At 35.4% G+C, this 23,844-nt stretch overlaps 1 protein-coding gene across 2 annotated transcripts; it reads right to left on the reverse strand.

Annotated features, from left to right (window-relative positions):
• Positions 1-10,915: 10,915 nt before the first annotated feature.
• Positions 10,916-22,741, reverse strand: LOC139691623 (katanin p60 ATPase-containing subunit A-like 1). Of its 2 annotated transcripts, none has more exons than XM_071589503.1 (9): positions 22,576-22,741; positions 21,695-21,960; positions 20,974-21,145; positions 19,474-19,864; positions 17,864-18,043; positions 16,905-17,047; positions 15,173-15,285; positions 13,620-13,746; positions 10,916-11,911 (listed from the first exon to the last, which is right to left on the reverse strand). In XM_071589503.1, the coding sequence occupies exons 1-9, from the start codon at positions 22,626-22,628 to the stop codon at positions 11,713-11,715; spliced, it is 1,644 nt and encodes a 547-aa protein (XP_071445604.1). In that variant the 5' UTR covers positions 22,629-22,741; the 3' UTR covers positions 10,916-11,712. The 2 variants fall into 2 exon arrangements, with proteins under 2 accessions (XP_071445604.1, XP_071445603.1); XM_071589502.1 differs by having other exon boundaries at positions 19,474-19,882.
• Between the last annotated feature and the right edge of the window lie 1,103 nt (positions 22,742-23,844).

Consider the following 23,844-nt stretch of genomic DNA (forward strand, 5'->3'; position numbering starts at 1 on the left):
TTTCTAATTAAAATTGCAATTTTGCCTACTAATCTACCTAGTCCCCATCACTAACTTGTCCTTTGCTGTTATTTTCAGCATTAAATTGCAAAATTGGGAAGCAGGTACAAAATTGAAATCTAGAACTTTAATCAGCTCAGAAATGACTGAACTGGAATTGGTTGATAAATTCCTAAATTAATGAGGGTAATTTGAAAAGTTCTCAGAATGGAATAGAAATAAATGACTGACCAAGGTGAAGCTAATTTATTTTTCAATGTAGTCTACCTGTACACTAATGCACTTTATCCAGTGATGTTCCAATGTCTTGATCCCATCTTGGAAATTAAGATTCCTTCAGCCCTACAAAATACCTGTATACTGCAGCTGTTAGTTCTTTGTTTGAAGAGAATTTCTATCCACAGAGGAACATTTTGAGCTTTGGGAAGAGTTGGAAATCTGATGAAGCCAAATTAGGCAGGTGTGGCAACAATTTGTATCTTAGTTCATGTATTTTTGCCATGGCAACGACACTTGTGTGGGAGTGTACATTGTCTTGATGAAAGATGACATTTTTCATGCATCTTTTGTTGTAGTTGGTCCAGGAGGTTAGCGTAATATTGTCCATTGTTTCACCGGTGGGAAGATAATCTACCTGGATGAGCAGAATCCCCTTCGCATCCCAGAAACTGAAGCCATCACCTTTCCGGCTGACCGTATTGGCTTTGCTTTCTTTGGTGGTGGTGGATCAACATTTTCCCTCTTGTTTGACTGCTTGTCTGTCCCAGAAAATCTTGTTAGAAGCTCTTAAAAAAGGTCAAACATTGTTCAGAAATTTCCATCATATCTTTGTGATCTTGCGTCAAGAGTCGGTGGTTCCCATTTAGCTGATAATATTACCATAAGTAATTCTACAGTTAAAGTGTGATATGCCCATTCAGATGACATCCCTACAGCTTCAGAGATTTCTTGCACTTGTAGTCAGAGATCCTCCATTACCATTTTATGTACTTAAGGAATAATTTCTGGAGTAGGGGCACATTTTGGCTGACAACTATAAGGATCATCAACTCAGCTTTTTCGACCAAACTTAAACTTGTTTTTGCACTTGGGAACAGTTGAATATGAAGGAGTAAAGTTCCCAAGAGTGTTCTGTAAGTCAGCATGAATTTCCTTTGATTTCATACCTTTCTTAATGAAGTATTTAATCATTTCTTGAATCTTAATTTTTTTCTATCTTCACAAATAACTCACAGGGACAACAACAGAGAGGCGTCCGCACCACAGAGCACTGACCCATTACATGTTTACTCATTAAGGATTACCTATTACTACGCTGTAAACTTGTTGCGCCACTGCTGACATATGGTGTTGATTCCAAGAACCTTTCAAACTACCCTCATAGAATAATGGATTGAGAACGGTAGGGGAAGGTTGGAATATGAAAAAGAAAGGAAAATAGCTATTGAGGAAACAATATAAATTAGGATATTTACTATAATGATCAAATAAAACAAGGTTCATATAAGGTAGAGAGGCCATATGGGTGGAACTTCATGGCATAGATAGATAGATATCGAGTATGTGACTAAAGTAAGAATAGATACAATCCAAGAATACTAGACTGAGACCAGCAAGAGCTAAGGGATATGAAGTTATAAATTTCATTAAAATTGGTCTTTTATAACCACTAGAGTTAAGGATCATCTTGAGTTTTGCCAGGTATGCTTTAGCATTAAAGAGATAGGAGTTAGGCCTATTTCCAACCCCATCCCAAAAATAGCTGAAAGTAGCAGCATGCCAGAACCCTGGAACAATAGGTTTAGTTCAACATGGTTACTAACAATCATCAACAGAAGAATGAGGCAAAGAATTATCTTGTTGAAGACCATTTTGGGTTTAGGAAGGGGAGAGGCATTTCATATCACAGTAAAGGAATGCCATGGCAATGAGAACATTAATAGAAAGGGATGCTGAAATGGGAACTTCTTGTTTTCTCATTGGGTTGGAAGGACTATATTGAAAATGAACAAGATTTGCAACTTTATTGAAATGCAGCTCATGCTTTTGTTAACTGTTTGCATGTTCAAGTGTAGAGATGAGCATATGATTTTGAAAATTCATTGGACAAAGTAGAATAAACATGGTTGAAAAATGTATTGCAGAATATAGAGGCAGAACAGAGAGATAAGTTGCACATAAATTAGATAGTACAAGTAAGTGAGGGGTAATCGTTATTGGCAGGGAAGTACGTCAGGGTTGTCTCTTATTGCCAGTGCTTTTTGACTAATTACTGAGAAAAAGTTAGGGACGGCTTGAGTTGGGAATTAAGGTAGCGATAAATCAGGTTCACAGAGGATTGAACATTAATTTCACAGCATTAAGGTCACAGTTATTGTTGAGTGCAATGTACAATCAGTTTGAGAAATATGGGCTTGAAAAAAACGCTAAGGGAATTAAAGTAAAGAGAGAAATGGAAAAACTAAATTATGCCTTAAATTAGGAGGGTATAATGAAGAGCTGAGGAAACATTTCATACATTCAGGCAGCCTTATATGAATATCAGGTTGGTGGCTTTCATCCGGATATTCATCTGCTCCAGGTATTTGAACCACAGATAACATCTGGATGATGAAGAGTGCAGAATACACCACGCGTAAAATATATTTTAAATATCTGGATCTACAGATATTGAGTATAGGATTTATGAATAATTTGTTGCTGCATATTATTTGAACAGAAATAAACAGCATTTATTTGTATTTAATGGTTAATATTTACTAATTCAAATTGTAGTCTCAAATAATAGTTCATAGTTTAAATTAAGGGTCTGTCTGAATATTGGCTTACACTTGGTCATGAAACATTATGCAATATAAGATATCCTTTCACTAAGCACCAATACATACAATTCTTAAATTTGGAAAATTATTTTAATGCTGAAGTAATCTTATCCAAAGCTGTTTAATTGAGGACCATTTTTATCATTCTGTAAATTTGATATTCATGATTCTTAATCATCTGATACTATGAAGAGGTAAGCAAAGTAAATTTCTTAATTATTGTATTCCCAAACTCAACCTTGATAGAATTCTCAATAACCATCACAGTATGATTCCTGACTGTATTAACAATGAAACTTGTGGCATTCTTTGTAACATACATCTCATTGTCCATGGTAATGGTCGCTCATACATTCAACACAATGTTAATGGCAATTATTTTTTTCTTTCTTAGAACTTTCATCCTCTAAAAGGTTTTCTATGAATTCATTTCCCTGGTTTTAATCTGTTTTCTCTAATGCAAATAGCCCTTGAATAGCATTTTATTCAATATTTGTCAATTTATTATCATATCCTTGGCACAAGTTTACTAATATTCCAGAGAAACTACTCTTTAATTTACTACATCACTTTCATGCACTCAAAAATGATAAATTTATCCCATTTAATAAAAATTCTCAGACCTATTGTCAAGATAAAATTGACTAGAAATGCTCACTCTTTAGGATATGATGAATTAATACAATTTTCTTTGCTTCAATTGAGTGAGGAACTATTGTTGTGGTTAATTAGATGCCTTTCTAAAGAATGCTTACATTTTCATCATTGAGACATGTAGGAGTAGAATTATTGTGGATAGTTAAAGCTCTATTATTAAGATTGTTTGGAAATTGTATTGTTAAGACTGTAGCAGGGGCATTTTTTTGTAGTGAGTTTGAATAAAAAACTTCAAAATCCATAAATAATTTTAATGTGCTATGTTGCCTATCCTGAGCTAAATATTTTGGTTCTGATTTTGAACCAATTCTTTTTGATTCGAAAAACTAAATCTCTCTTCTTCTCAACTAAAGGCTTGACCTTGTTGAAATGGTCCTGTTTTCTGCTGCTCTCTTCAGTGGTACATAACTCATGTTCTCCATCAATTCCTGTGCTCTGTTAAAATAATTTAGCATTGGTCTTCCTCCTTCCTTTCTTCCCAAACACCTTTCCCTCTATAATACTCATGGTAAAATTACTATCTTATTATGTGACCAACCATTTAAATATCCTTTTTTCTATTTTTTAATTAAGGTTTCTCATTCATTCCTCTAGAACTCCCTCCTTTGTCATTCTTCTCCAGATCCACATCTCCTCTGCCTTTAAAATGTCTCTCACCCTCTTCCTCAGGATAATACTCTTTACTTCTGTAGAGCAATGTGCCACAGATGAAGGTCTTTGCAAAAGTTATGCAAATTTCTAAATTTAAGACCCTCAGGTAATGTTAGATGGAAGCATTAACCATCTCTCTTCCTAAAAGAGTGAACATGCAGATTACATTTATTTTTTAGTCAGAGGTAATAATTGAATTTCATTAAACATTTTGCGTCCAGTTTTTAAAATTTGGAATAAGAAAGCATACATTCCATTTATTTTCATCATTCATGGGACTGGAGTAACCACTCTATTTTATATATGCAGATGCATAGTTTAAGGCCGTCTATTTTCAGTAGGTTTTGAGTACCGTGCATCTCTCTTCTCAATAACACTGTACTTTTAAGTCCAGTGTTCCTTTTACCGAAGAAAATAACAAATTAACTGTGATTATAAATTCTCAATGCCTTTGAATTGCACTGTACAAGAGATAATTGCCGCAAAAATCAGGAACTCTTCTTCCAGGAATGGTTAAACGTCATAGTTTATGGTCCAATACATCACTTTGCCATATTTGTCTGCATGATAGGTAAAGCTAAATTATGAATCCATAATTAGTGCATTCTTTTGAATTAATTAAATAGTAAAAATATCCTACTTTCAAGACATGTAACCATTCTTTTCTTTGCCAATTGATGCCAAACGTAAGATTTGTGTATTATCTTTTACTGTGTTGATTGTCATACTCTGCAGCACCTTTTCCCAAACACCTTAGAAAACCAAAAATGGAGAACATTATTTCATAATCAGAGGGAAGGTCATATAATTGACCTAAAATTAACAATATTATGTTTAAATTCAGATCCCAACAAGAATGATAAGTCTGAATACCAGACCATTTAGTTCATACATTTGTAATTATAATGTGACACATGAATCTCAGTGAAGTATATTTAGTATCAGAATAGATTTGTGTTGATTTAATTATTTCTCAAATGCAGTTTTTTGCTTTATCTTCATTTTAAACCCTGCATCCCTCCTCTCATCCATTTGGTTTTCATTAATTTTTTCTTTATCACTATGAGCCATCTTTCCTAAGATTTCTATGACTGGGTTCTCCACCCATTCTTCAATTGGGTAATCCTTTCAAGTCTTTGTGTACATTTCTTCTCTTTAAGATTAGTCTATATCTATTTCATGTCTCATGAAAACTCTTCATCTCTAGACTGTTAATTTTTCCTTCATAATTTGAAAAACTGTTTAAATCTCTTTGTGCCTCAAAATGTGCCCAGTAATTCTTTCCTTTCACTTTTCAGTGTTCATTTAACTTCTTTTTTTCCCCACTGCACATGCATATAATTTCTTTAGTAGTCATCATAGTAGTATTTTTAGGGGAGGGGACCGAGAGCTAAGGTCATTTGCTCTAAGGGATGGATGGGGAAGGAGGAAGGGTGGAGAGAAACCCCTGCATCGGCATTAGCTTACCCTTGTCAAAAGGCACCAAGGGGTCTGCAGTTTAAAATCCCATCCAATGGATGTCATGCTCACTCAAAGTGCTCTCCACAAAGCACCTCAAGTAGGGATCAGGGTACCACTGAAAAATATCTGTCGTCTCCAGGATTAGCACTTAAGTCCCAAGGGGAAGCCAGTACATTACCCACCGCACCATCCCTATCCCCCAGTGGTCATCGTCCTTTTTCACAAGCCATCATCAGTGTTGGAGGCCTTCTGTTCCTGTCAAGCTAGTTGGATCAATAGCAAATTGTATGGACTGGAGGTTTTATTAATTCTGTGATGAGGTAACATATTGTTGGTATTCTACTGTTTCCAATACCTGATTTACCGACTGGTGCTCCACAATCTCTTTCCATTTATCTTCCATTGACATTGTAAGCTATCACCTAAGAGGTATAAATTTTAGTACCTTCTGTTGATTATCATTGCAGATTGTTAGTTATCTTGGCCTTTATTTTTCCTTCTGCAGTGCTGAATCCAATTTAAGTATAGCCACCTTGTCTTAATATGACCTGAGCACAACTCTTCTGTCTTTTTATGCTTTTCAGTTTAGGGAGCAGTGTATTCCAATTAACATTATCAATTCATTTTTCCAAACCAGCTGAAGCAATGAAAATTAGTTCATACTTTGGAATTCTCTTCTCAATATGAAGAATATAGACTAAAATAGCATCTCTTTTGACCAAATTCATCTTTTTTTCTCTATCTGAACAACTCTGATTCTCAAGTCCCTTGAATCCTATTAAGTCACTCCTGGCAACATCAAGTATTCTACGGGTTGAACTACTAGGGGTTACTCAATTTACATGTCTGTAATTGGACTCAAACCCAATTAAATTGAGATTGACAGTCTAGCACATTACCCACCTGTCTAAACTTAAATCTAATCTGGTGCTATGCTAGAAATTAATCTGATTTGATCCCTCTGTTAATCAATTTTAGCTAGATCATCAATCCATATTTGTTCAGGCATATTCTCTGGAAATTCATCATTCATTTTATCCAACCCCATATTTTTGGGTTTCTTTAGGTTGTCATAAACAAATTTTTTTCTTAATTTACACACCTACGTGATGAATAGCTAGATTATATGTATCCATTTTCCTAAATATGAATTAAAGTCAAGTACTTTATTTAGAATTTGACATGGATCTGAAAAGAATAAATTGAGGTCCAAGCAAATACCAACCTTTTTTACACTCTTATTGAGTAAATTTTGCTTTGTCAAAACATGAATAAAAATATATTCTATTGTTTCAGGCTTCACTTCGTGGAAGTATTTAATATCCATACTAAAAAGAAAGACTTACTTTTCCACAGATTTCCTCCCAGAAAAACTAGCCTGGAAATGGTCAAAACAATCCATCAACGCACCATCGAGCCCCCACCCCTCTCAAATCCTTCCAACCCTCCACGCCCCCACTCTGTCCTGAGGGTATATATGCTTGCTCTGTCTGTTTTGCAAATTTGTACCTGATGATGCCACAAGTCGGTGAAACGCATTGTACCGTATAATAAAATCTGTGGATAAGTACGAGTCCTTCTTTTTAGTATGGATGAATAAAAATCGTTGTCTGAGGTACCAAAAAAAGGAAATGAAGGTGGAGTTTTTTGTTAAGATAAACTCGCCAATATTTATTTCAAAGATGGTAACATTCTGTAAAAAAATCACTTAACTCATTCCAAATATATAAATAAACACACAGGAATCCTATTCATGTAAACCACTCAACCAAAAGTTATCAACCCAACAGTTGCTATGATTGGCAAGGGTAGAGGTCACCTAATACTAAGCCCAACAGTATATGACATTCACACATCAGGGTAAGAGGGCCACTTCCTTTCCTTGTCCTGCCTTAAGTGTTTCCAGAAATATCTGATACGTGAAAAATCATACAGCTTAGGTGATACTGATTGTGCTAAGAGGCATCACCTGGAATAAAACCCACTCCTTGCCACACCCAGCAACATACCTACTGGACTACCACTCTTCTAATTATGTAAAGTCTATGGATAATTTAAAACGATGATTTAAAACTTGTCTTGATTGTGCTCAACAACTGTAAACTTTTACCCACTCTCTCTCTCTCTCAGTTGACCTATGAGATGCCAATTGGCGAAAGACAATCAAGGCTCAACTTCTCCCTAATAGAGTAGAATATGCCGTCAGGAACCTTCTTTTGCTAAAGAAATACAAGAGAAGAATGCTCAAGGAATTCAATAACGGATGATCCTAATTTATTATAGCAACACACCTGTTTTCATTCTACAAATTATGATAGCCCTTCACAAAGAAGTCCTCATTTGATGAAATACACCTTTTTGATCTCCGAAGACATGTAAGCTAATTTTTGCTCGGACTTTCAAAATTGCCTCAGCAGCCTTCACTTCTTCTGATGTTGAGAAATTATTTCCATAAAGGTGTTTCTTCACATTGTGGAACGGGAAGGAGTCCAATGGGGCTAGGTCTGGACTATGGGGAGGATGAGAAATACATTTCACATTGATTTTCATTAGATATTCAGCAGCATTTATACTGTGTAGTCGTGCAATACTGAGTGCAGCATCCATATTTTTCCTTTGAGATATTGTCTATGCAATTTGTGTAGCCTTGAATAAATTTCAGTCAAGTTGTGTATGCTGGTATGACATGCTGATATACCATTTTCTGATTGTCAAAAAATGATGTGACCATAGCTTTCCCAGTAGAAGCCAACACTGACTTTTATGGTGCTGGTAATACCAGAGATATCCACATTGAGCATTGCTGTTTGCTCTCAGGATCAAAATAATGTTTCAGGAGCAGATGAATTTTTATCTACTGTGATTACCCTTAAAGAAACTAGTCTTCTTGCAACATCAACTTTGAAGAAACGTGCATGCAAAATTGTCTTGTTGTTCATGCATGAATAGTCTCAGAACCCCCCGCACACAAATGTCTCAGTGCAATTTTTCTGTTCCCATTGTGGTGGTGGCATGTCACCCAATGAAATTTTCATTATTTTCTATGATAATCTCATTGTTATTTGATGATCTTCTCTTACAATGGCAGCAGCAGTATTACTGATTGCCCCTATAGTAGACTGGAGCTCCTGAGTCCAATTACCTATGGTATTGTTCCCCCTCTTTCACATTTAACATAACATTAAACTATCTTCTAGTTGTGCTATAGGGAAGAACTGACTGTCCATAATTCTCCTGTAGCATTATGCAGACCTCAGCATATGCTTTGTTCAGATGGAAACTAAATTTCAATACCAAATCATGTGATGCCTTTGTGTTTGCCTCATTTGAACTAAATGTGTTTCTACCTGCAACAGCTGACACAGGTGAAATACTGGAATGGAATCAATGAATAACTGTATACCTCAACCAAACACATTTAGCTAACAATACAACTGAAAATAAATATTTTGCAGGATAAATTATAAGAATAAAACTTTCATGATCACTCTTTACTGAAGACCTCAGTCCAATAGCTGTGTAATTTGTTCCTCTTGCTCTCAGACAACTATTTTTATACTCTTTGACTCTTTAGTTTTTTCTTGTGTAATTATTTTAGAAGAACACAGAGAGGCAACAGTAGCTAATCAGATGTTAAATGCTGTATTTTAGTCATGTGTTTCCATAGGCATACAATCTAAGAAAAATCATATGCAGGGATGTAATTTTTGAACTTTTCCATCTAAGATTCCAATTTCAAACAATGCCGGTAGAGCCTTTCATGTTAAAAAATTTGGAAAATAATATCCCAGAGCACCTTCAATGAGGTATCCCCAGGATTTCTAAATTTTCTTGGGGAGGATAAATGCATCTTGTGCACCAACCATCTCATCACAATAAAACTAATAGACACACCTACCCCCTTAGATACTCAAAAGTTGTGAAATAATTTCCTTCTATACCAGAAATCACTCGTGCAACATGATTTCAAAATCAATCAGTTGTTCCTAGGATATTTAACAATGTTTTATTTTTTAAATGTTGGTCATGTACCTTCCGAGAGAGGATATAATATACTAAAAAAGTAGTGAGAGTAAATATCTATGATTTATACTTAGTGAGGTAAAAATGAAAACTTTCAGTTATGTCATAGTTGCAGAGTACTGCATAGGGCATACTTTCAAAATATTAAATAGTAGCTTTATCTATACATAGATTGGAAAGATGGTCCATTGAAAAATGCCTTTAGAGCAACTCCTCTAGCCTTCGTTTACTTTGCGGGCAAACATCAACAAATTTTAAGACATAACTTAATAATGTTTCTCACAAAATGACAAACTTGAATCTTTTACCTCGGTTCAAAATTTATAATCTCTCTCAATTTTCCCCTTGTTGCTAGATGAATATGCTGAAAGAGATTCTTTTTTCTCTGTTATTTGGAATTCATTTAATCTCCTTTGGCTGCAAATACTAGATGTACGTCACATAAGAAAAAGGTACAGTACCTATTGACTTAGCCACAATAATTTGGGCATCGTATAACATTGAGTAACATATGTTCTAACAAATTTTTGTACGTCATTGCATGTATGTGGATCAAATTCCTTATTAAACTGATTATAACCATTGATATATATATATTGATTTATGAATGACCATGCTTTTAAATTGATGTCATCAATTTGCTGCCAATATTTGGGATGGTGTTGCACCTCATATATACTTGCTCCCTAGTATATGCCATAAACTGGGGAACTTATCTTTGCAGGGACCATGGGGGAAACATAGAAATCTGAGGATCTGCAGATGTTCTGTCACACGGTGAACAATTGAGTGGCACCTTGTGAGCAGGAGTAAAGGGCTCAGTAGGTTGAATGTGGTCCAAAGGCTTTGGGTTTCTTACCTCTGTAAAAATATGATATATATGTTAAGGGTTGCTCGAGACTTTTGATTTTTTGAAAGTCCTGACTTTGAAAGGAATTGGCATTTTGAAATCTGATAAACGAGAAGTTACAAAAGAAGTTATAGCTTAACCTTAATTCAAATAATAATGCCTAAGGAGTAGGCCCAGAAACCTATCAACCACATTAGTGATAGTATTTTTCAAATACCAACAGTTTCATGTAGCTTTAAATAATGTGAGTATAAATTTGTGCCAAAATTTAAACAGCTCTAACCCTGGAAGTATTTAACGAAAGCACTGGATCACCTGTGCTCTTATTCTGTCTTGAATTGAATTGCCTGACCATGAAAGTTTTTTAGTAGAATTATTCTAGCATATGTTAATGGAAATACAGTATTCAAGATGAAAATAAGACATTACAATTAGTCAACCAATGTTAGATACTAAGTATTTATTAAAATTTGATAGGTAAACCTTCCATAATTTCAAATTTTGACTTCACAGAAGTAATAATTTTGAAATACAATTAAACTTGGCCATAATGCTTCCACACTTATCCTGACTAGGTCCTGAACATATTTACAGTTACATCTAATGTATAAAAAGCATCTTCCCTTAAACTCCTCTTTTCATTTGAAATTTGGAAGAAAATTATAATTATGACACAGGGTTATTGTATGGCCAACCCAATGGCTTAAAGAACTATTTTTACATTCCCAGATATTAGGTACTTAATTATTTAAAAAATTTTGGGCAGAAAACACACTTGGAATGTAATAAGTTGTATAAAGCAATTATAGAAACTTCCTGCTATTAATTTTTGTCTGATTATGGCGCAGATGTTGTTAAGAAGTTATTTCAACTTAGATATTTACATCAAAATCTTTCAGTGCACAACTCAATATCTAGAATTTTTTTTTTTTTAGTTCTTTCTCCAGAATTACTGTTCTAAAGGGTGTCATATCTCAATGGCTCATTATAACCAAGTTTAGATTGTATTCAGTCTGTACATATGTTATTACAATCTACAAGTACACCTTAGTGATGATTTTCAGAATTTATATGGGCCTCAAAGTCCCAGCTGGTACAACATCAAAAATGATTCAATCCACCATTCAACTATGAAAAGTGCATCCACGAAGAGGCACATTTTCCTGAGTGAAAATTATTCATTCCTGATCACATCATTAGTTATGAACGTGTGTGACCGTCGCTCCTGACTATTGTGTCCAGTCATTCTCAACAAGAACCAAACTCTTGCACCCATGCCTCATATTTTGCTGCATCTTCTTTTGCCACGGAACAACGACACCTTGTAACTGCTTCTTCAAAGTCTTTGTTTGTCACAGGCAGTTCAACTTCTTCTCTGCGCATATTCCGTATTTCCTCTGGGGTCATGCCTTCCACTTTTCGGCGCATACTCATCAGAGCAGCATCCCTGTCAATTTCAAATGGTTAAAGTTAAGTTTTCTTGAGCACATTATCGCTCTGAAATTTTGGTGCATGGTCAGTTATTGATCGACAGACACGTCACAAGAGAAATTTCTTTCATCTCAGAATACACCAGATGAATTATTTATCAGCAAGCGAAAATAGGATATTTAATTTATCATAGGGGAAGATAGCTGGTGATCACAATAAGTTCATCTAAATTTATTTAGGTTTCAACAAATTTATGTAAAGTTTCCTGCGAAATCAATTACATTTGTGATTTAGGATATTATATTAATATACATGAAAAACCATATAAAATATAGATCAGGAAGTATGAATTAGCTGAAATGCCTTGTGTAAATGTACTTAGACATCAATGAAAACAGAGTAAAATAAAGCTTATTAATATACTGAACACTCGTAAACATAGTTACTTTCTGAGAAAAACCATCATTGTGAAAAATATCACAATGTTAACAAAAATCGTTTAAATATACTGCTCTTTGATGTTTTAATGAGAATTCAATTCATATGGAATGAGAAAACCTATAAACAAACTGAATAATCCAATGCATATTTGTAAATTGGAGAAGTTTTTTATTATTACAAGGTAATCTACCAGTTAAGGTAGGTTTTTGGATGGACACAGCTACTAAATAAATATTTTGTGACTCCTAAAAAGCAAAACACAATCCAGCAACCTACTTTACATCAAGTTCCTCTTCATCTGCGAGTACTTCCTTCTTCCCTTCATCCCGTCCAACATCCCTATCCCACTCCTTTCCTTTCCTCGTGTGCCTAACATTCTCCCCTCTATTACAGTCTTCAACATCCCACTGCCCATCAATACGCCCTTTATCCATTTTTCCTGCCTCCATAGGATTTCTCTCCGCAAACCCATCTCCTCGCCCACCATACCAAGTAATTCTTCATTTGTTTTCTTCTTGGTCCATTTCACCTTTTCAATTCTTCTCCACACCCGCATTTCAAAAGCCTCTAATCTATGTCTATCCTCCTGCTTCAATGGCCACGTTTCTGTGCTGTTAATAGCTATGCTCTATACCAAGGTTTTTATGAGTCGTTTCTAAATATCCTCACTCAACGTCCCTGTCATCAACTCCCTCCTTCTTGTGAAACCCTGTTTGTCTAGTGCAATTCTTCTCTTTACGTCCCTACTACTTTGACCGTGTTGGTCCAAAACACTTGCGAGATACGTAAACTGTTCTACCTGCTCTAGTTTTTGCCCTCCTATTTTAATGTTTAGCTTAGCCTTTTTCTTTCTGGCAAATCACATAACCTTTGTTTCATTAATATTGATTGTTATCCCATACCTGTCGCACTGAATTTCCAATTCACTAAGCAACGCTTGCAGCCCCTTGGCTGACTGACAAACTCAAGCTTGGTCATCAGCAAACCTAACATTGGAGAAGCGTTCCCGGTATTAATTATATGAATGTGAAATAAGGACTTGAGGGCATAATAATAATTATGTATTTTGGAGGAGGAATATTAATAGAAAATCCTATATATTCAATCATATCTACAAGTACTGCAGCACGAATTGCATCCTGAAACAAATTTATATCTTTCCAATTTATTTCTACTTGATGTTAATGGCTCTTATTAGTTTTAAAGTTAGTTGTAAATGTACACAACTCTATGAAAAGTAAACGATTTTATTTACTAGTGGTTGAGAAACAAAGTAGTCTTACCTACAAACGTTACTAATGTCAGAACCAGTGTAGCCTTCCAGCTTGTTAGCCACTGCCTCCAGTTCCAGGGTTTCGTCAACAGCAACTCCTTCCAGACAAAGTTTTAGCAATGCTACTCTGGCTTCATCTATCAAAATCAATGTTGCCAAAAAATGAAGAAAATTTTGAATCACAGAAAATACACAGGATTATTAAAATTGCATTATGAAACAAAATAGCATATGGTGGTATTTATAAATATTTTTAATGTGTACCAGGAAAATATTTGGATAGGTGAAAACAAATAGGAATGTTTATTCAACTTGTGGCTGATATAATGTTTTCTGTACATGAAAAGGAAATTCCCAAAACATTATGACTAATTCTTTGTCAGTAGTGGGGAATCTAGTCTAATAATGCATCACATTTTTGGTGCCTTAGATCATTAAGCATTTCTTAGGTCTAATCCTTGAAGAGGGTTGGATTTTTTTGTGGTTCCTCTGTGATCCTGTGGGGGATATCTCATTTTTGGTAGAATGCCCTTTGGATAGGTGGCTACATCTGGGACCCCAAGCATCTCCCCCTTTATGAATAAGCCAATCACAATGTAGGTACTCAAATTTTTCTCCACCACTTTTGCATTACCCAATTCTATATTATTTCCCTGTATTTACAATGTTAGATTATTTTTTGCCCTCCCTTTCTGACTATTATGATTTCATTTCATTTTACAGAACCTTCCATATGAAAGATCTAGTGCAAAATTCCAACAACCCTACATTCCCCAGGCATGAAAGTTGCTAATTTCAAAGTACGTTTTTCCCCTTAAATTTTTCAGTTGAGTCATAACAATATTGAATATTGCCGCTTATAATTTAATCATATTATAAGTTTAGGGATGTTTCAGTCATCTCAGGATCCAAGTTTTTCAGTAACTTTCAATATTACACAATTTTCTTCTTAAGGTGACCGAAATCTAAAATATTTTATATATTTTAAAATATTGAGAGAGTAAATTTACATTCAACCTTTAAAAATCTGGAGGTCCTGAACCCAATCCTCAAACCTTACCAAAATTTGAATGCTTAAGTATACTAAACGAGGTACCTATTTTCTACCTCATATGAGGTAGCAGATGACAGATTTGGCATAAAAAGTTACATTTGAGGTAAACTTTTAGATTAATTGCCCCTTTGCACATTTGAGAGAAAACTGTTCTGTTTTTGACCACTTTTTTGATATAATAGCCTCGTTAATTAAATTCCTCAGAATTCCACAGAATTCCTCAGAATTCCTTCAATTGATTTTGGCTTCAAACAATCCACAGCATATAGACATATGGTCATGATCCACAGAGTTAAAACATGAAAGGAAATGTCAGGAAATGCATTTTGTGAATATTTTAGAATACTCATTACCCATTGGCAGTTTCAGCATTAAGTGTCCATTTTACAGATATGAAATGTTCTTAATATAGAGAATTTCATCTAAATCATATCTATTAGGCTACCACTAATTTACTTGGTACTAATGCATATCATGTACTTAGATTTGCTAATAATAGTCTGACATACCATCTGGAAGTGGAATGTAAATTCTTTTCTCAAATCGTCGGCGAAAAGCCTCATCAATATCCCATGGGTGGTTGGTTGCAGCCAATACCATTATTGTCTTTCCATCCTCATTCCTACAGATAAAAATGCAATGAATCAGCTTGTAGAGATCAAACATTTTAAAACTTTCCAAATATTTTCAGACGCTTTCACATCCAAGTACAAAGTTGGTAGTTATGCAAAAAAGAGAAGGGGTGTGCCCCTTTCTACATGTAACCCATGTGCAACAACATTTTATATACCTACAGTGTAAAACACTATATATGGATGACCATCTTGTTATAATGAGGTGGTAGAATTTGATTGAAAGGAGAGTCATAATTCAAAAGTAATTAACCTTTCAGTCCAGTTTTAAGTTGATTTGTTTTAGCTCGGCAACAGAAGTCACAAATATTGTTGCTAACAGTCAGAGAAAAAATGTCCTATTCTTAGTCACATTCACTTAGTGCAATGTATTTAAATGCAATTCAGGATAAACAAAGCCAGGCTAGGATGTTGATTCTTAGCATGTAAGTTATCAGCTCTTTTACGAGAAAAGTGGCTTGTTGCAGTGTTAACTCATTGCTGAATATACTGTATGACATGGAGAATATGTCTGACTAAATATAAGATTGGAGGAAATTAAATTATATATCAGTGGTATGCATTGCCATTTTTTGCTCTAAGTCCCAGAAATAATGCTGCGCTCTCCATTAACTCTGGAGATTACTACTTTATTTACTTGCTTTCAACTTTTCTTTGCATGATGAAAATGAGCTTTTCAATTTTGCCTTTCTCATGTTTAATTGAAAACAAATGTGTTTTATTATACTTTGGCATATCAGATTTATAAACTGTTTTTGACACTACTGGCATACTTGGGAGACCCCAAGCTTCACAAATGATTAAGGAGGAGGATAAACAAAGCAAGTTAATTAAAGAAGAAAATAAGGCATTTAGCAATGGAAGGGAGACATCCAGGAATTATGGATGAAAGGGTGCCAAGACGTTCAGAGTAATAAATGTATTCCTAGTTAGTATCCATTTATATGCTCATTCTCATCATAAGTTTGGATGTTATTCCTCATTTGTTCCATGGATGCTTTCCCATATTTATCATCAATCATTTGGTACACTCAGTTTTTCTGTGAAGGTCAATTGCATCTTTCCTTCAAAAGATTAGACATTTGGAGGAGGATTTAGGATAATTTAATAATTTGGGTAATTTGTAATTGTCTTTACAATGACTATTAGTTGATCTATATAGATCTTAAATAGAGATCATAAATAGAGATCATAAATAGATCTCCAGCTGCTGGAATAGTTGATAGCCCATAAATATTCACATCGTGCTTCTGTTAAATGTATTTCTGTTATGAGGGCTACTTGTACATATGTACATAATAGTATTCAATTTGAAAATTTCCAGTCTCCTGTTATGCTCTTCTGGAATTGGTTTTACTCTTATACTTGTTGCAAAATATCTTTTTTCAATTTAAGATACCTTAAGTTTGTCATACAAAAATATAGGTAAGTATGAACTTAAAAGCTTATCAGAAATCATTTTGCTGACATTAGAATATATATGAAGTAGAAATTCTGTGTTAGTTCAGAATGTGTGCATTCAAATACATGCTAAACATGCATGTCATTTATTGCCAAAAGATTCATATTAAGTTCTCATATTAAGTTATGCTTCAAGAGGCAATCGTACATATCTGAATTAAGTCCATCCATTTGAATCAGCAACTCTGCCTTGAACCGCCTTGATGCTTCATGCTCTGAGTCAGATCCTCTTTGTGAACACAGAGAATCTATTTCATCGATGAAAATAGTGCTCGGAGAATATGAGCGGGCCTGAAAATTTTTCAAAAGAAATTAACAATTGGTTAATTTAAAAATTTTACTGATAAAAAATAGGACTTGTTTAAGTCATCAATGCTTGGTGCTCATTAAATGCTAGTGGTTTTATGAAGATATTCCCATTCAAAATAATATATGCATTATCCATGAATTTTAAGCAAGTTTTTTCATCGCTGATTGTCTTAAGTTTGTGAAGGAGATGGAGGCTTTGTTGTAAATATCTCTGAGAATAGGAAAACTAATCATTGTCCCTAATGTGACCTGCAACAGTCAAGAAAACTCAAATAATAATAACAGTGCTGGGCATGAAACAATTACTGAAAATCTACTCTCATGGCATCACAATATCCACTTGATAGTTAAAGAGGGTGACTTTCCATGGAATTAGTATGGAGAATGTCTATCCGTAGCAACTATCATTTAGTAATATGGAGTTTATAGCACTAATATAAATTAAATTTTGAGCAATTGTCATGTTGCATCCCTACAGCTTTGCATTGCTATTGACTGAAATTTGATTTTCTGTCAAAAGGGACTGGCATAGAAAAGCCCATTCTGGTTTTCTGTCTTCTTTTTGTCATTTTAAAATTGGACATGCATAATTCTCTTTCCTATTTCCATATATCTTGATAAAACATATTTTCCATGGACATTCTACTTAATTTATTGGAATTAGGTTGCAGGAAGCATATGTTGGTATATCCAGATATAATATAGTGTTTATCTAAAACTAAATGCTGACTAGAATGGAATCTCACTAGTGGTGAGATTTTCTTGGCAATGCATTGAACAGTTATTATTTTAACTTACCATTTCAAAGAGAAGTCTCACTAATTTTTCTGACTCCCCTCTGTATTTGGATGTTAATGTCGATGAGGAAACATTGAAAAAGGTGGTTCCGCACTCAGTAGCAACAGCTTTTGCCAGCATGGTTTTTCCTGTTCCTGGAGGGCCTACCATCAGTACTCCTTTCCATGGTCTCCTGATGCCCTATGGAATCAACAACAGATCTGGTTTGCATCATGGTCTGGCATCTCATTTAGAGGTATCATTTCATTGAAAAATCCTTCTTTTCAGAAACTCTCAAAAAGTCAATCCTCTAACAGTTCTATTGCCCCAAAGACCCATACATAAAGTTAACATTCCCATTTTCAAGTTTCACACAACTGAAATTTCATCCATAGGCATTTGGTGGATTGTGCATTAAATACATTCATGCCTAAAGAAATTCTAACAGTTACCTTAGGTTTAAATGAAAAAAAAAACAAATTTAGCATCAATGAAAATTTGTTTTCACTCTTGGTTTATCATAGGTGAGATACCTTCACCAGTTTTATTTTTCATTTCTGTATTTGATTATGGAAACATCAGAATTGTAGGGTGTCTCAGGATAGACGTTTTCAAGGCTTATCAAGGAGATATATTGTTGTGTAATAGAAGAATTTTTCCAGTCGTACCATGGCCATATATCTAAGCTTATTTTCTAAAACTGTCGCTAATTCCATCTGAAAATAATATTTAATAATCATCATAGTTGAATCTTAAAAAAATCCCCATCAAAGTCTTGAGTGGGGAAGTGTTTGAGCCTATGTTTAATGCTAATTTTCATTTTTATTATTTTTCCTTCCATTAGATATTACTTGTTTGTTAATATTTTCCTCATGAATCCTTCTTCTTTGGCCATTTGTGATCACAAAGAGTACTGCCATATGGCCAATCCTCTTTCTGCATTTTACTTTAGTGGCCATAAATATGTTCTCCAATTATTTATGTAAAATATGCAATGCAATTTCGATGCTCCACTATTTCTGCAATAATATCTAGGAAAAAAACTTTTCAGTATTTGTGTACCTGCAAATTTAGGCAATGGTTCCTTTTTGGCCAAATGAAAAGTATTAGTCGACTTCAATTAACACTAAAATCAATAGACAATTTTTGCTTGAAATTGATTAGGGGGATCATTTGACTATAATGCCTACTCACAGCAATGGGAAATTGATGAACCCAATAGAAGGCAACTTTGCACATAAGGGGAGCAACACTGTGGCGAAACTTGCAATATCTGCTCAACAAGCCTTCTAATTAACATGCCTACTTAACATTTTCCCTTATTCAACTTTCATTGCCCTTTTTCACCCTACTCTTTGTTGTATATGTTTGTGTTAGATTGATTTCTCTCACTTCCTGATTGTATTAAATAAGTGATTGTGGTCCCTAGCTGGACTGGATGAAAGCCCGAAAGCACAAATAACAGAAATCTGTACTTGTTTTTGCATTGTTTTAATTCTGCAGGCTCCTGATTTTTGGAAGATAGCCCATGTTGTTTGAATGGATGGAATTAATTACATCACACCAGTCTGCATGATTCATTTGTTGAGACAATAGATAATTTCACACACATTTTCATTCATTATAATCACCTTAAAAAAATCGGGCATGAGGAGGGGTAGGACCATGGCTTCCTGCAAGATAGACTTTGCCTCTCTCAGTCCAGCAACCCTTGTCCATGGAACTCCAGGTCCTTTTTGAAGAATCTCCCTCTCCAGTGCCTCCACCATATGGTTTTCAAATCCTGAGATTATGGGGTGCCCCTGGCTGGTCCCTAAGTGGCTGCCACCTCCCCCACCTCCATTCCTTTCTTCCTTTTCCTCCTCCCCGGCAACTTCTGATGAGCCACCCAGTTTCTTGATGGCTGTGGGTGCACGGTGTGGAGTGGATTTGGTTTGTAGGCCCGTGGGTGCATTCCTGTTGCTGCCCACAGAGGTTTTTGGTAGGCGCTCAACCGATCGGGACTTGCGACTTCCTGCCATGCTGGGATGAGAATGTGACCTGAGACAGTGGACCGATTGCTACAGCTCTAATATTGATCAAAAGAGATATAAATGTGGAGTGCTGAATGGCGTGCATTATAATTCATATTAAATAGTGCAACTGGTTTCATTTGACCTGGGACATGCTCTAAAGGTAGCAGAAAGGGGACAATGTTGAGAGTGGAAGTCAACATTAATATTTTTTAAATTGTTTATTTTTGCTTAGGGTATCCTTGTAGAAAGAGTGCAAGCGGGTGAGGATATTTTTCACATATCAAATAGGTATTACTTGCAAGAGTTACATTAGGGGATCATGAATGCGATTTTAAAAATGAGCATTCCTTAATAAGGTGCCTACAAAATGATATCTATGAGCCTCAAATGAAAATTATATTAAATAGGAATCAATTGGAAATTATTATATTTAACTCTTGACTATATGGATGAAATTGTAATTATTTGTTTAAGGACCAAATAATATGTGTACCAAGAATGGAACTAAAATTTACTCTCCGTTGTGATAGATACGATACTCGTATAGTGTAGTAATGGATAAGTATGGTGCATACAATGCATAAGTGTCCATGCCACAAGAGTGATGAAAGGTGCCAATAAACTGGTGACAAAAAGGAACTTTTGAGATTGCTAAATTAATGTAAAGAATCCTGGAGATCAAATTCTACAATGATTTCCTGATTGTTATTTTAGGGTGTCTGTCCAAGGTTATTGGATTTCACTCAAGGGTGTCAATTCCAAGCAATACTAGTCTAATATTCTAAATTAGCTTGGGCTATGATTGCTTTGTACAAGCCAAAGATGCAGGTGATTAAGTTCATTTTGGTAACTCTTGGAGTTATGTTCAATCGAATAAAAACCTCAGATATTCACTACATTGTAGAATCAGCACATGCACAAATTGAATTACTGATAGGTAATCAAGGCTTCAAAAGATATTGAATAACTCTTGAATGAAATTGAACAACAGAATGAAAACTTTTATGACAAGTTTTGGGGAATTTTAATGCCATTTACACTACAAAAACATCCTTCTCCAATTAAACTTTCAAATTGACAATTAGTCACTTTCATTGGGTAACATTTAGCACATACCTAGCACGTGGGTTCAGTGAAGGCAGGGCTGGCTGTATTTCTGGGTCTCTTTTGCGCAAAGAAGCTATCCACTTTTCAGATGTTGAACTTTGGATGTTTGTACTAGGATTATTTTGATTATTATTGGTTTGTACTTGCTTACTGGCTACCTCCTCCCAATTAGTTTGGCCAACTTCACTTCGAGAAAGGACAACAATGACAAATGCTGTGAGTGTTCCAACATAGGACACCAAAATTCCAACACACATACTAATAATCTGGGACAGGGAAAATATTTGGCTTTTAAACCTTAAAGTTATCTTGTGGTTTAGCAACAGATCCCAGTATGGGCAACTGCCCTTTAAAATTGCACAAGGGTTGCATACATTGATCACTAATTTCTCCCATCTCCATTCCCCATTGGTCATTTTCTGTCGTACTATCAATCAAATCATCCAACATTTTGACAAATTTGGCTGAATCAATACCATGGCAGTGAATTCTATGAGCATACTTATTGAAGAGAGCAAAAGAGAAATCCTCTCAATCTTAGTGCTGATTTCTCATTGGAGCAAACTGCTTCCACCCAAATATAATGTTAACAGGAATTTTAGGTAAAACTCAATTTAAAAAATGAACACATTTTAATAGTGTAAAGAAACACATTGTCTTCATGATCTAAGTTATTCTAATATTTTTCAAACTTGCACTACACAATTGCAATTAAATAACTTTGGCATACCTTGGTGGTTGGCTTTGATTGGAGCATTAGATTGCTTTTCGCTACCGCTCGACTTTCCATTATTGTGTGCTCGGTTACTTTTGTGATAGTAGTGGTGGTGATGGTGATTTCCTTTGGTGGCTGTTCCTTGCCTGCTTGGGGAGGGTCTTCTATGCGTTGCAGTGATTTTGGTAAATGCAAAGGGCGAGGCAAACGAGTCTATGATGAGAGAATCCATCATCCTTGCCATTTGATGGAACTGAGGATGAGGGGCTGCTGCCACAGGGCTGCAATTACCAAAAACAAAATTATGATAATATGAACCTTCAGTGCATCAGGTAGGATTGACATAAAGCGTTTATATTTAATGGAAGAGTGTTGTTAACTTTAGTTTGTTATATACTTTGCATCAAAATTATGGTAAAACATCTAATGAGTACCTATTTACTAAGAATTCTTCAAAAAACATATATACTCTAAGGAGCTGTTGAATTTTGCAGCGACTCAGTTAACGAGAATTTCCATGCTTGAATATGAGATTATACCTGCAACATATGGTGGGCAAAGCAGCAAACTGTACCTAAATCAACATTTTAGGAGGATGAAAATTTGGTGGAAGACAGAAAGAGAACGCAACGACCCGTTTAATGAAAATCGGACGGATATGACTTTGTGATCATTTCACAGTGTTTCAATCCTGCCAAGGAAACTTTTAAAATAACCACCGAAAATGTCATGATGCAACGTAATATTGTTTGGTATCGGAACGGTTCGCAGAATAGCTCCCTAAGGGAGACATCTCATTCCCAACTGTGCAAAAAGGTAAACAAGGAGCAGAATTTAGTACCAATTTTAATCAAAAGAAAATCCAGAAAAGTCGTTCGTACGTAACGTTTACTCACCGGAAGAATGGATCATTGAAGAATTCGTTTATAATAGCGTTGAACGATGACATGGTCGTCAATTCATTCACAAATGTATTGGACGAGTCTTTGAACGCTGAGCACTTCTAGAGCACGAGAAGTAAATTATGTATCGAACGTGAGCGCACAGCAGGTAGGAGGCGCATTGACGACGACGCCGCCCAGCGAGAATGCAACTATTGTGACGCATTTAATCAATAAAAAACCCGCCACCGTCAAGCGGGCTGAATCTTAAAGGTGAAATTCGCTCGTTTTACTTTGAGCGCGTTTCAAAACTCACGTGCAAAGCCCACGAATGTTGAATTTAGCTTTTTCATCACTTCAACAGCATTGACCAATTACCGAGAGAGAGAGATCCGTAATTAAGAAAATAGAAGCAATGAGACTCCGGCGGTGCCGGCGCAGACGCAATGTGGTCCATGAGGTTCAAGTAAAAGTGAATTTATAGAGGGAACTTTCTCTTAAAAATAAAGCTATCAACACGTAACATGTTAGCTTCGCTAGAATTTGTAAGTTAATTAACTATGAGCTAACACATGTACTTAGCGCCTCGTGATAAGACCAACTTTCGGGTGCCCTCAGTTTGTCTTTCATACGTGTATATTTTTTTTGCTATTCCATGAACTTAGCCATAGCTTAACATTTGCGTGCGTTATGATTATAAATGAACATACACCAGCAGCCTACGTTTGGTGTTTTGCTGACCTTTGAGGTAAGGTGAGAGGAGGTGAAGATAGGCTACTTTTCGTGGGGAAGAGCCTCCATCATTTATTAATTTTCATTTTGAGCCTCACGAAAAGATGAAAAATAGTCTCGAATGCCGTCCTGCGTTATAATACGTAGTCTTAACCCCAGTGCTGTTACTATGGGAGACGGATATCTAAAGGTGATGAGTGAGTTAGTTGGTAAGCGCATTACTCTGGGAGGTAATTAATCGCCGTCAAGCGACCATGTAGTCGATGCCAGTGATTTGCTCATCGAGCTTGTCGAAGCACATAGAGATCGCCTCTACCGTCATTGTGTCGGGGGAGCAGACGGAAGCAGTTATTGAGAAGCATCGGTGAGTTTGAGGATTATAAACGCGACACCTCCAGCTATTGAAATCATTTGATTAAAATCGTTGGCGACTCCCAATCATTCGTATTTCCAAGAAATCAGCGACTGGCTAAATTAATCAAAATACTTATTAATTGATGTTCATCGTTCTTGTCACTTCAGTTACTGTGACATTTAAAATATGTCATTAGT

Source organism: Hetaerina americana, unplaced genomic scaffold, assembly GCF_022747635.1.
Source record: "Hetaerina americana unplaced genomic scaffold, ioHetAmer1.1.p SCAF_1, whole genome shotgun sequence".
NCBI lineage: Eukaryota > Metazoa > Arthropoda > Insecta > Odonata > Calopterygidae > Hetaerina > Hetaerina americana.

Excerpts from the sequence above, each read along its gene's own strand:
- LOC139691623 (XM_071589502.1), bottom strand. The coding sequence starts at position 22,628 with ATGTCATCGTTCAACGCTATTATAAACGAATTCTTCAATGATCCATTC. Across the intron at positions 15,286-16,904 it reads GATGGACTTAATTCAGATAT|GAATGAGGATGGAAAGACAA; the intron begins GTACGATTGCCT and ends TTTTATCTGTAG. Across the intron at positions 11,912-13,619 it reads GACATTAGTAACGTTTGTAG|GGATGCTGCTCTGATGAGTA; the intron begins GTAAGACTACTT and ends TGAAATTGACAG.